This window comes from Ips typographus, linkage group LG13 (genome assembly GCF_016097725.1).
Source record: "Ips typographus isolate SLU linkage group LG13, UJ_Ityp_2.0, whole genome shotgun sequence".
Classification (NCBI taxonomy): Eukaryota; Metazoa; Arthropoda; class Insecta; order Coleoptera; family Curculionidae; genus Ips; species Ips typographus.
Window position 1 is genome coordinate 852,259 of NC_138434.1, and position 13,231 is coordinate 865,489.

The 13,231-nt window shown below is 37.5% G+C and overlaps 1 protein-coding gene across 7 annotated transcripts in view; it reads left to right on the forward strand.

The window, feature by feature from the left end:
• The window catches only part of LOC145737373 (serine/threonine-protein phosphatase 4 regulatory subunit 1-like), a 31,097-nt gene extending 17,877 nt beyond the window's left edge, over nucleotides 1–13,220 (forward strand). For 5 of the 7 annotated variants that reach the window (XM_081992029.1, XM_081992030.1, XM_081992027.1 and 2 more), the window contains 10 exons: nucleotides 2,432–2,730; nucleotides 3,630–3,800; nucleotides 3,975–4,258; nucleotides 6,950–7,154; nucleotides 7,247–7,384; nucleotides 9,939–10,062; nucleotides 10,244–10,486; nucleotides 10,545–10,939; nucleotides 12,536–12,806; nucleotides 12,886–13,220. In XM_081992029.1, coding sequence (XP_081848155.1) covers nucleotides 2,432–2,730; nucleotides 3,630–3,800; nucleotides 3,975–4,258; nucleotides 6,950–7,154; nucleotides 7,247–7,384; nucleotides 9,939–10,062; nucleotides 10,244–10,486; nucleotides 10,545–10,939; nucleotides 12,536–12,806; nucleotides 12,886–12,998 — 2,243 coding nt within the window. In that variant the 3' untranslated portion in view covers nucleotides 12,999–13,220. Of the gene's footprint in view, nucleotides 1–2,161; nucleotides 2,300–2,431; nucleotides 2,731–3,629; nucleotides 3,801–3,974; nucleotides 4,259–6,949; nucleotides 7,155–7,246; nucleotides 7,385–9,938; nucleotides 10,063–10,243; nucleotides 10,487–10,544; nucleotides 10,940–12,535; nucleotides 12,807–12,885 lie in introns of those variants that run through there. The other 2 variants (XM_081992034.1, XM_081992028.1) reach the window with 2 other exon arrangements.
• Nucleotides 13,221–13,231: the final 11 nt, after the last annotated feature.

Sequence of the window (13,231 nt, forward strand, 5' to 3'; positions counted from 1 at the left end):
TGAATGTTATGCGAGTATTATCGAGTTTACTGAGGGATTCTTTGGTTGTTTACATTTCTCATCCCGTTGGAACGTAATCCCCCGGAAATTGTCGTTCACATGACGTCATTCAGTCACTGATTACGTTCCTGGAAGCCAACTGTTTTTAGCGTCATACACAGTGTTGCCATAACATATTTTCCAACCCTCTGTTAATTCAGTCTTTCTCTAGTATTTTATAGTTTGCTGCACGTCAGTAACCACCAATATTAATCTTGCAATCGATATTGATTTTTTTAATTCGGTTCCCTTGTTCCAGGAATTCGCTTATTTATACCGCTTTAAGTAGAAATAGTAAATTTTCCGTATACCTTAGTCCTGTTTGGACAGATGCATGTAAATTTCTGCTCTGTTTACCTAAAAACTTATATACGTACTCTATTTTGTCCTTGTCCATATTATTGCGCATCGGCAAGCCCCCTTAATAGTACACGTGCTTGTGTACGTTCCCTCTAATTTTTTTCGGGGTGTTCCAAGACACATTTCCTCCATGTACAACATGTGCGTGCCAACCCAGATTGGCACAAACTCCCGATGTCGAGCCTCGAAGGAAACGATGCGCAAAAATAGATCGGGGTCTATTCTTGGAGCGCGTTGAACCTCCGGCGCTCTTGGAGGCATTTCCGGTGTTGACAGGAAGTCGGCACACGTGGATATTCGGAGGGGGGCCCCCCAGCAAACACACTCTGGATCGCGCGACCCGGTTATTTTCGCTTTCCATGTGTTCCAGTTGTTTTGTACGTAAAAAGACGAACTGAACTTGTTCGGGCTGTGAAGTAACCCAACTAATATTCACTTAAAAGTCTTTCTGGACTTTAACCTAAATGCTGTGCAGTAATAACATCCGCGTTACCCATCCAGGTTAATGTATGTAATGTCTATGGTTCGGCCATGTGTACATTGACCACCAAATTAAAAAAGACGAAGACTTTTGTGACATTTGTCATCAATTGTCATTTTCCAACAAACTACCGTGTAGTAGACGTGCATTTTCAGATTTAAAACTTAACGGTAAATCAGTTTAAATCGGCCGGTAGGTGAGAAAAAGCCCGAATGTTATTATTCGCCGACACAACTTCCGCGAACGTAGGAAACGGCGTAGGTGGCCGTGCCTGTGAAGTCCACGAACGTTGCCAATTTTCCTCCTCAAAGTTTTGTATCGATCAAATCGGCATTGCCAAATTTCCTTCTAATTTCTAATTCTTCCAGACGTTGATTTATTTCTACCTTACCATTGTTTGCTTTAAACTTGCCGGGGTTAATGAGTGAAGCTTTCGCGAGTTTTTGTAATGAAATTTTTTTTTTGGGAAAATACTTTAATCCAACACTGCGCCGAATGAAAGGAACTGTTTGATTAGAATCAACTCAAAATTGACGGGGCCTTTTGCACGGAGTTTTCCTCTGGTTTGACTCGACAGACGATATTGGGCGGGGTGGGGTGGTGCGCAAAGTTGAATGAAACGGCGAGTACTACGCTTAACGTTCGACGATCTCCGCTTTAGCTGCGTTGCCACATAATGGCCAGTTGGCAAAGGTCAATAATTCTCACTTTCCACTTTTCTAAAGCATATTTTAGGTACAATATTCATTTAATCACCAATTTCCTCCAACAGGACACACAATATAAATTATAGCACGTGATTGGCTAAGCTTTTCTCACAGTCATCATCAGTCACAAACTAACCACTTTAGATAAAGATTCACGCAAATGCATGCATGTGTGCACCCAAAAAAAATAAAAATCCCATTCAAGAAGCTAACATAAAAATTTCACAACAACGTTCTGGTTGGTGATTTTCAAAGACGTAACGTTTTTAAAGCTAACAACGGCAACGTGGCCACGCGTCACACAGGCTTGATTTCGGCGCCACCTGACGGCTATTTTGTCAAGTAACGTTAAAAACGGCATGGTTGTCGGAACGCTCGTGGCTTTTTCCTGGTTTTTTTGCCGAAAATTACACAGAAAACGGGCAGTTAATTAGTAAAAGTGCATTTAAAATGTTTGCAGCAAGGTAAGTGTTAGTTTTATTGCGTTTTCGGCTAGTTTCCCGCCTTATTTTGTCCGTTTTTGCCGTAAGCATTCCGGCTAACCTGAAAGAATTTTGGGACGCAAAATCAAAATGGTGGAAATACCGCGTGCTTTCTAGTATTTGCCGCTTTTTCTAGGGAGTCTCGATGTCCTTAATAGTTTTAATGTGTTTTTTGGTGTTATTTTAATTTGGTGCTCAAGTTAATTTAACTTTTAGAATGCGTCCAGTTGGTAGGTCCTTATTTATGTTTAACTGAATTACCGCCCTTTGGTTCTTCCTTTAAAATGACGCCACTTAACAAGCATACACAGAACGTGTACTTTTTTGTTTGTTTTTAATTTACTACAATTTAAATATTTCAGACACACACTTCAAAGGAGATGTCCTAGATATCATCCCCAATGTGGCCGCTCGGGCAGTAGAAAACACGCCAAGGGTTGAAGCTCTCAGAGATGTGATTGGTGATTATCTCATTCCATTAGTGCTCAAGCACCTGGGCAGTTCAGACACCGTCTTGGATAAAAAGGCACAAGATGTACTGGTGCAGCTGTTACAGCGTGGATTTGTGTCGCAATTTCAGGCTGAAGTCAAAATTTGTCCCTCTGTGTTGGCACTCACCAAAATGGAGGGCCAAGTGGACATTCTACCCAGTGCTGTTAGGGTTAGTGTACTACTTTATTCCTTCATGCCTAATTTAAATGTGTAATATTTACTAACTGATTGTTTCTGCATGAAAGACATGGGTAGTGAGATGTTGTGTGTTTTTGTCTCACTACCTTGTCTTTCATGTGGTGGCATCACATACTACAAAGGTTTCTGGATAGTAAGGTCTGACACTGCCCATCAGAGTTGGAGGTTTTAGATTTTTTTGCTTCTATCACAGCCAGCTTTGATGAGCAATGTTGGGTTTGGTTCCATCATGTGAATTTAGGTTTGTTTGTGTCCTGAGATCGTCAATTTGGCTGTGAATTCTTGTATTCGATTTGATATCACAGCCACTTTGATGAGTTGGGTTGCAGATATTTTCATCATTGTGTTGTGTTCTCAGTGCGAGGAGCAGTCAAACAGGATTTTCACTTTCTGACCTCGTCAATCTGACTGTGTGCCTAGTTTTTTGATATTGGTATCACAGCCATTTTGACGAGTTTTGAGCGTGGAGACTTCATCAAGGATGGTATGGAATTGGGCGGTTGTGCTGCTCATCAGGTGGTTGTGAAATGTTGATTTTTCTACTCATATCACAGCCAGCTTTGATGAGCGCTACGACGCTAATTGTCGTCGTTTTTTAAGTGTAAGTTTGGGGTGGATTCTCATGCTAATCAACTGGATGTGAAATGGACTTTTGAACGCATATCACAGCCAGCTTTGATGAGCGTGAGCGTTCATGTAATATCACAAAAATGTTGCAGTAAGTAAAGAAAATGTAAACGATTTGTAATAAATTTTAGTTTATTAAGCACTGAAAGTGAAACAAAAGTTACATTAATTTTGTGCTTGATAAAGTAAAACTTCACTTTTAACTTGAAAAGGTGGAGTAACGTTTTCTTCTCTTAATTTTAGCTGATGAGTCGAGTGGCACCTTTATTGGGTAAAGACATCACTGAACGGATATTGCTCAAGAGATTTGCCGAATTATGCGCAAGTCCACTGTTCCACGTCAGAAAGCAAGCTTCCTACTACATTGGGTACTTCTGTCCGGTGATTGGAATGAGCGCTTTTGAAAAAACTCTGGTAATTACTGCTTAATCAAAAAAGTTTCAAAGTTACATTAAAAATATGATGAGCCCAGACGACGGTCTTCTGATCACATAACTGAAGTCTTAACGTCTTTCTGACCGTTCTTCTCAAACTAAATTCAGTTTGATGGGTTTTTAAGGTGCTAATCGGGTGTTTTTCTCGTTCTAGTTACCTTGTTACCTAGCACTGTGCCAAGACGAGATTTGGGGAGTGAGGAAGTCTTGCGCCCAAGTCGCCATGTACGTTTCGGTAGTTTGTCCGCCAGAACTGCGGAAAACCTTGTTGGCGTCCGCGTTTCTCAAATTATTAAAGGACGAGTGTCGTTGGGTGTGGATATCCGCCCAACAGTATCTGGGAGCGTTTATTACCACCTTTGCCGATCCACCTTTGGCCAGTATTGAGTTCAATGCGCACGGGGAGGTGGTTTTCGTTAATCGGGACGGCATTGAATTGTAAGTGTGTTGACAGTACAGGGTGTCCGGATTTAGTTTTGACAGGAAAACTCCATCCATTTTCTGGCTAAAAAATGATTAATGACAAAAATCAAGTCAATTCGCGGCGCTAGAGGGCGTTTTTCAACTTTTGGCGATTTTGAAAGTACCTCACACTTGATTCCAGTGGCGTGCTTAGTTTTTTGCTACTGTCTTCCGTTTCCTCAATAATAATTGAAAAACAAAGTATTTTTTTAAACATTTACTAGGATATAAGTATGGTTATAGTTATTCCTTAACGGTGTTGCCAGATGAGTCGGAAAGACCGCCAACTTTTGATTTTCAACCGAAACACCCTGTTTTTAATCTCATTTTTCGCAAGAAGGCTAGTACACCGTTTCTTAGATATTTCCTAAAAATGGTGAATTGGTCAAGCAAAACGGTGGTCTAAACTTTAATTAAATACTCAAGTACTGAAAGGTTTGCTGATGAGACCTTTTGTCCTCAGTCAGACAATACTACAGGGTTGAAAAGCCCAGAGACAGAAAATGGAAAAAACCTACAGGGTGGTCAATATTTACTTTTTAGTCGAACACAAAAAACTACAAAAGTCCGTTTTTTAAATGGATCCATCCGTGTTTAATGGTTTGTGGTAAAAGAACATTAAATTTAGAACAAATCCTTGTATACATTTCCTATACCTAACTTCAACCGTTTCTGACTTATTAATTACTTAGGTATAGGCAGAGTATACATAGAATTGTTCTAAATTTAATGTTCTTTTATTACAAACCATAAAACAGGTTGCCTTTAAAAAAAATGAATTTCAGGCAGTTTTCCTATCTATCCGACTTAAAGGTAAATATTGAACACCCTGTAGGTTTTTTCATTTTCAAACCTTTCAGAACTTGAGAATTTAATTAATGTTTACCGTTTTGCTGACAAATTTACCATTTTTATGTAGAGATAAGTATCAACATTAATTACTAGCCTTCTTGCCAGGAATTCAAAAATGAGATTAAAAACAGGGTGTTCAATTTGAAAATTAAAAGTTGGTGTTCTTTCTGACTAATCTGGCAACACCGCAAAGTTCAAAATAGGCTACACTCCGAATTTTAGCGAAAATTATTGAGTCGTTCTCTAGATACTTCTAATATACCATCAACGTGAATCACCCTGTATATACCAAATAGCAAATTACTTTTTAAGTATTTTTACACACATTAAAGCAACTAATGACTAAGAAGAACTCATTTTTATATCAGGGACGTAAAATTAACTTTATGGAAAATTTCCGGAAAACGTGGAAAATTTGAAAATTTAAAAAAAATGTTTTTTTAATTAGTCGTACTAAATATCTAATATCAATCCAAATTAAAATTTAATCTACTTTTTTTTTCGTCGTTTTTGTTTCAAAAACAAAATAAAGAAAACAAATTGAAACTTTGACTCAAAAGTTAAAAACGCAGTAATTTTAGTCATAGAAGCAAGAAATAAATTAACGTCACTTTTGACAGCTGATTTCAAAATCTCAGAGTCAAAGCCAACTTGAATAACTACAATACTATCTTGGTGATTTTTAAGATTAACTATAGACATACTTCCATTGTAGTAGTAAACTGCTAAAGTTATAGCCAACTGTCATTTCAATTTAAAATAATAAAGTGTGGTAAATTGTTAACCGTAGACTTTAGCAAAAAAACCCAAGAACGCCACTGGAATCACACTTAAGAACGTTTTTGTTTCACTTCCATATTTTAATAAACAAAAAAGTTGTGAGGAGTCTTCAAAATAGGCGAAATTGGAAAAAAAACGCCCCCTAGCGTCGCGAACTGTAACAATACAGTCTGTGCATTAAGCGACCAAAACGGAAGTCGCCATCTTTGTGAACGACATCGATTACGCAATAGCCTACTGCGCAAAAAAAAAGCTTTTTTGACGTCACGATGACGTAATTTGGCAAAACCATAATTTGAGCAATTGTCAAATTACGTCATTGTGACGTCAAAAACGCTCTGCTCGCTCCATGAAGCTTGAAAACGAATTGCGGCCCAAGTTAGTCCGTAAAACAGTTTTGTTTATACAGTGTGTCTACTATTTGTTTTGTGGGAAAACGCTCGGACGCGTCAATAATTGTTTTTTATTGCGATTTTTTTGATAACAATTTCATGTATACAGGGTGACCCAAAAACAAGTTACGACCGTCAACTTTATTTTTCAAATGGAATTTTTTATTTTATTTTTGGATTCTGCATCGAATTCCAAGTACAGCCTAACATAATCTAAATATTAATTGAGGTATTTTAACTTATTTTTGGGTCACCCTGATTTTCTGATAAACGATTTTTGTCTCCCACTTTGGTTGCTATTGCTCCTTCCTGCTATATATTATTTGTTTATTGGCTTTTGCCGTCTCAAAAATCGACCTCTAGACATGTTTACAGTATACAGGAAAACCCCTCTAAATTTGGGGACACCCTGTACAGGCAAATTACTTTAGAATAATACTAAAGCACAGCCATGGACAAGGAAAAGTTACTTTTTTAATCAATCACAAAAAATACTGTAATTTATGCAAATTTGCTGAATTTTAGAGTTTGAAAATGAGATAAGTGAAATTTGGGGAGTAAAAAAAATGATTTGGCAATGTTTACAGTAAAATTTAAAGCCTCTTAAAAGTCCCAACTTCTATAAATGTTTTCTTTGTGACAGTCATCCAGAGGACGTGGAAGGTTTCTCTGTCACAGACGACGAAATCAAACGAAACGAATTTTACTTGTACGTGAACATGAAAGGACCGTCCACGGACTTGGACGATTGTCCACCGGATAATATTAGCAGCGACGAGAACCTGGGGAACTCTGTGGAGGTGGAGAGCACACCGTTACCCGAAAACGACACGCCACCACCCCAAAAGGTAGCTATAATCACAAACAGAATTTTGTTTGGCTCTTTTTTTGTGGTTTTAACCGTCACTTTGCATGTTAATGTTGTCGGACTATATCGCAGCACGAAGATGACTTGCTTTCATATAACGAGTATAACTATTGGTACATAAATCCGCCCGAGGTCCAAGTGGAGGATTTGCTGGACGTCTGCGATGCCTATTTGGATGACGATTCGAACGTCTCGTCCGAGGATATCGTGGTAAGGCTTCATTTTTATTCCCATTTCATTTTTAAGTCGTTCAGTTTGACAGACTGATTGCCACAAATATGTTTCAGCTGTAAGTAGCTTTTTTTTGGTGTTTCTTTTTTAAATTTCATCGCGATTTACGTTTGTGCATGTCGTTCGTAGTGTTTGTATTACGAATTTCTTTGACACCCTGTATTTGACTACTACCCTCATCAATAAGCCTTGCCATGTTGTTTTCTTGGATAATTTACGAGGACAAGCGGTATTTAATGGGTCGGTTATTACATTGGAATTTCATTGAGTTGCCGCCAGTTGTTGACACAATACGTGACGAAATTTTTGGTTTTAATTTTATCTCGCTGATTGCGTCATTTCCTGTCTGGCGCGCCACGGCGTTATCGGTTCTTGGGCAACAAAATTGTTTATTAAAAGACCTGTCCTGATTGCCGGGATGTAAACATACCTAGTACAGGGTGCTGCAGAGAAAACGGTAATAGTTGAGTGAGCAGCGCAAACTGCTTTTGTTTCAAAGATACGGGGGGGTTTTGCCGAAAATTGGTCCTTATTGAACCTCGTCCGTATTTCGTTTGCTATTAAAGTGATCAAAAAAGCGAAAAACGGTTCCTGGTAGAAGTTTTCATGTAGAATCTAATGGCGCAGTCAGTTTTTTCTTATTATGACAGTAAGTTACATTTTTTTTAATGGAACATCCTATTTATTTTTCGTCGTTTAATTCTGTTGATTTTTACCTTTTCAACGGTGTATTACAACATATACGAGAAAACTTCTGCCGGAAACCGTTTTTCCCTTTTTGATAACTTTAATAGCAAATGAAATACAGAAGAAGAGGCTAAAAAATGACCAATTTTCAAAAACCCCCGGTATCTTTGAAACCAAAGAAGAAATTACCGGTTTCTCTGTACTCCGTAAAACCATCGCAGTACCCTGTACAGGGTGTCCCAATAAGCCGTGCACGCGGCTGTTTCTCGAAAACTATACATAGTATGGCTACAAAAACATTTTTTGATTAGTAAATGTGGCAAGAGCACTTTCTGTCCTGTAGAGTGTCCCAAAACAATGTTCCATTTAGTTTTCGGTCTTTTCGATAGAGGGCGTTTTTAATCTTAGATATCTAGTCAATTAACGGTATGAAAAGAGAACCAAAGCAAACCCACGACAACTGCCTATTTTTGTATTTTACCCCATTTAAACTATAACCATTTTGACAATGGTGCTGTGACGCCACAGTCAGAAGTCACTGAATAGAGAGTAACTTTGACTTCAGCTGAAACAGGTAGAGAGAGAGAGAACTATTAGAAATCAATGAGTTAGACAAAGAAGCAGACACGTGTCAATCTGTCGAAACGTGACCAAGTCATCGAAAAGACACAAATGAACTTTGTCGCTATCTTTGTTCAGCCCATTGTAGCATTCGTCACTACCCAAACGTATTGGTAAATATATCGATACTGCCACCGCCCTCTATACTAGAAAGCCTAAAACGTTTTGTACACAAACCTATGCAGTTACAGTAAGAAATATGTTTTTTTTTTTACTATTTCGTGTAGTTGATTGCAAGTTGTGAGTGAAAAATCAAAAAAAGGTTCATTCCTGATCCAAATATGTATTAGATATAGTTTTTTATACACAATCAAGTCCAGTCTAAACAAATTTGTTCTGGAAAGTGCAACACACAGCAAACTAGTTTAAACACCGTTCAATACAAGAAAATCTGTAAATCTTTGAAACTAGGTAAGCAAAACTGGTAAATGGTTCTTATGTTTTTACCAAGAACATTAATTCAAAATGCTTTATGTTGCTCTCACCATGAAGGATGCTTTAAAATGTAACTCACATACCTGTGAATGTAACAAGCACCTAATAAGTTTACTGTACTAGAAAGCACTTATATTTACCATATTTCCTGAATTGCTGTTACAATGTGGCTTGAAAAACTTACGAACAGGCAGCAAACAACAATAACTGACGCAAACAACCTCAAGTCTTGATTTTAAACCGTAAAAATTCGTCTAATCCTAACTCAATTTCCACAATACAAACAAACGCAAACTGTCACCACTATTCCCGCCATATTGGAGTTTTTGACAAGCACCTTCTACGCTTTCTAGTATATAGTAGGCGGTGATATTGCGCATTTTACGTCTGATTCTAGTGTGCCGTGCATCACGTGCTACGGTGCCTACCAATGAAACTTTATATAATGTCAGAACGATTTTTTTTCATCGGTGTTGCCAATAGTTGTGTTTGTTCCCGATTTTCCTACAATATTGTAGTCAATTCTAACTAGAAAGTTTCATTAATAGTAGTTAGTATTCTTTAAAAATTACAGAAAATAATTAATTAATAATAAAATCTATTAAGGTTGCCTTTATAGATTAAAAAAAAAAAGATACGGCAACATTGCTGTTTATCGGCCACCAATTGTTATGGTCCTAGTTGGCTGTGGTTTGGATTGACAGCTGTCATATAATATAATTGTTTGCAACGTTATCCAAGACGTACGCTTTTTGTGACAATTTGAACACCCGTTATTTGCGTTTTACAGACGAATCACTTAGAAGAGCTGTACGCCGGTATAAGTTTGAATTCAACTTTAGACAGCGAACCGACGCCGCCCCAGTCAATTCAACCTTCCAGTGATACTCAGAGTGATAATGTAGATTTAAAAAGTAAGTCACACCTTGATTTTACTAAATTAAATCATTTAAAACAAAAACATGATTAAAGCATACAAAGACGATATACTTTGAAGACACTTTTTGTATAAGGCAGACTATGATTGTCTGTAATTCTTGTTTGATCTGTTGAAGTAGTTAGACGGTAGTTTGATGAGATTTTGTGACGTTCCAGATAGCAACGTAGCCGATTCTAATGTAAATAATAGAGAGGAAACGACGGAAGTGAAACCGGAACCACCTCAGCATATAGTTCCTCAAGAGTTTATCGATATATTTGTGTCGATGTCGCAAGTCAATTTTAGTCTTAGTAAGCCTGACATGGCTGGAGACTGCGCCTACTCATTTCCTGCCGTTTTGTTAACTTTAGGCAAGGACAACTGGCCTTTACTCAAAGGGGTCATGAACGACTTGCTGGGTAAGCGTTTGGTTAAGTGAAAACCACGGCAAATAGTGGCTACGTCATTATTTGACAGGTCACGCAGCCTACACGATACGTCGAACGGTGGCGAAAAGTTTCCACGAAGTGGCCATCATTCTAGGCTCGGAACTAGCCAGCGATGATTTGTGTCCGATATTCGAAGGGTTCCTGAAAGACATCGAGGAAGTGCAGGAAGGCGTGCTGAACCACCTGTTTCAGTTCATGCAAATAATCAAGCCGGAAAAACGTGCCATTTTATTGCCCAAGCTTGTGGAATTTTTGGAAGTGGACAGTATCCGAAAATGGCGTCTAAAGGAAACGTTCGCCCAACAGTTGACGTTGTGCGTTCCATTGTTTTCGCCCGCCGACGTGTCCAAATACATTGGTTGGTACGCTCAAGCTCTGATGATTTCCACTGTAGCTGCTGTCAGAACTGCTGCCACTATTTTGGTAAGAACTGTTTTTTTTTTCGCAAATTTGAATGACTTTTGAAGACAACTAGCGCAATGTAATTATTAAAGTGGCATCCAAAAAGCTTCCTAACTCAGTTGTAGCTAAACTCTAAGAGATGGCGCTAATACAGCTCCTCATTGCAGACATAGTTGCCAACTTTTGCACTATTTCCCATAATCCACTTTCTTTTGCTGGACTGCCAAAGAAAGGTCGATTTTTTTCAAATAAATTTTAGTTAAATTACTCGTATTTTGAAAACTAAACAAAATAAGAATTTTGATCTTTATTATCAAAAGATTCTATTTATTTTAAAAGTCACACGGGACTCTTTTTTAACGTCAAAACAGATCTTGAAGGTCACGTGACTCTTTTAATATTAAAAATGGAATTTATAATGTCACATGACTGTTTTAGATGTCAAAGTATTATTTGAAGAGTCACCTGACTCCTTATAATGTGTAAATGGTCACGTGACGATTTTCAATATTCAAATTTAATTTATTTTTAGTCCACGTGACTTTTTAACTTCAAAACGGATCCTAAAGGTCACGTGTCTCTTTAAGATTAAAATTTTAAGGTCAAAATGTCATAGAAAACAAAAGATAGAGAAGATTTCAAGCTTTCCAAAAATATCCCCACATGAGTTGATTGGTGACACCGTTTGGCCGCTAGAGGGCGTCAAATTTGCTTTACCATAATATCACATATTATATTGTAAATATTTTTATTCTTTTTCTTTTCTTAATTTTCACGTAGTTTCTAGAAATGACAGACAAAATGGCGTCACAGGCCGCCATTTTGAATTTTCTATCAAAATATTGACTTGCACCACATTTTAAAGAAAATTCCACGTAGTTTCAAAAAATGAGAAACAAAATGGCGTCGCAGGCCGCCATTTTGAATTTTCTGTCAAAGTATTGTCTTACATCTCATTTTAAAGAAAATTTCACGTAGTTTCAAGAAATGACAGACAAAATGGCGTCGCAGGCCGCCATTTTGAATTTACTGTCAAAATATTGACGCACCTCATTTTAAAGAAAATTTCACTTAGTTTCTAGAAATGGCGTCGCAGGCCGCCATTTTGAATTTCCGGTCAAAATATTGACCTTTTAAACTCTTAATCTCGTGATTCATTTTAAGGTACAAGGTCATGTGACTGTTTTAAGATTAAACATGGAATTCATAATGTATTAAGTATAAAATAACCCTTGAAGAATATTAAAAATAACAAATAACTAAACCAAAAATACAACAAAGTGAAACACAATAATTAAAGAAAACACACACAAAATCTGTTATTTTTTACTTGGAAACAAAACAAAAAATGTGATTTGTCCAACTAGACAATTTTTGATGCGTTTAGTGGTGCCATCTCACGTTGCTTACTTAAATTAATTTTCAGTTCCATATTGCCACTGTTTGTCTATACGCTTATTATTTAGTCTTTGCTTGAATCCAACTTGTGATGAGATATGACGACGGTCTTCTGACACCTAATTGAAGTTAAAGTACGTCAATCTGAACAATTTTCCAGCCAACTGTTGTTGCTAAAATGTGATTTTCCGTTACTGATTGAACGGTGTTCTCTTTCAGGCCACCGAAGTAATAAAACACATAGCAAAGGATCGCAGCATGACATCCACTTACTTATCGGTGATTTCGGAACGGTTCGCGCATTCCAAAAAATGGAAGTGCCATCAGACTTTTGCCGTGTTGTGCATTGAAACTTTGAAAAGAGACGCGTTGGAAGCCGATGATTTCGCCATGATGTTGCTGCCGCAACTGTTGGATTTAAGCTGGGATCCGATCAGCAACGTTCGAGTTGTAGTCGCCAATTGTATAGTCAATTACGTCATGAAGATAGGTTAGTCACAATAAGACTTCACACAACTAACCAGTCAAAATAGTTTATTCTTCTTTTCATTGGCATGTTTTGGTTACAGATTATTTTACTGATCCAGAGAACAAACACATCGAATCCCTCAACAACGTGTTACGACGACTTCAAGCGGATAAAGATCGGGACGTTCGGATGTTCGCCTCCGGCGTCTGTTGAAACTTGTTTTTTAAAATCTATGTGTATCTTCTATTAATTAATTATATTCTTCAGTCGGATCTCTTTTTTAAAATCGGCACGTTTATTTTTATTCCTACTTCCCAATTTGTATTAATTAGTTGTACGATTATGTGATTTTTACGTTTTGTTGACTTTTTTGATTCGCATATTCTAATTTATATAAAGTCAATCTATTTGAATAAATCGTCTACTTTTATTGAATTTTATTTTTT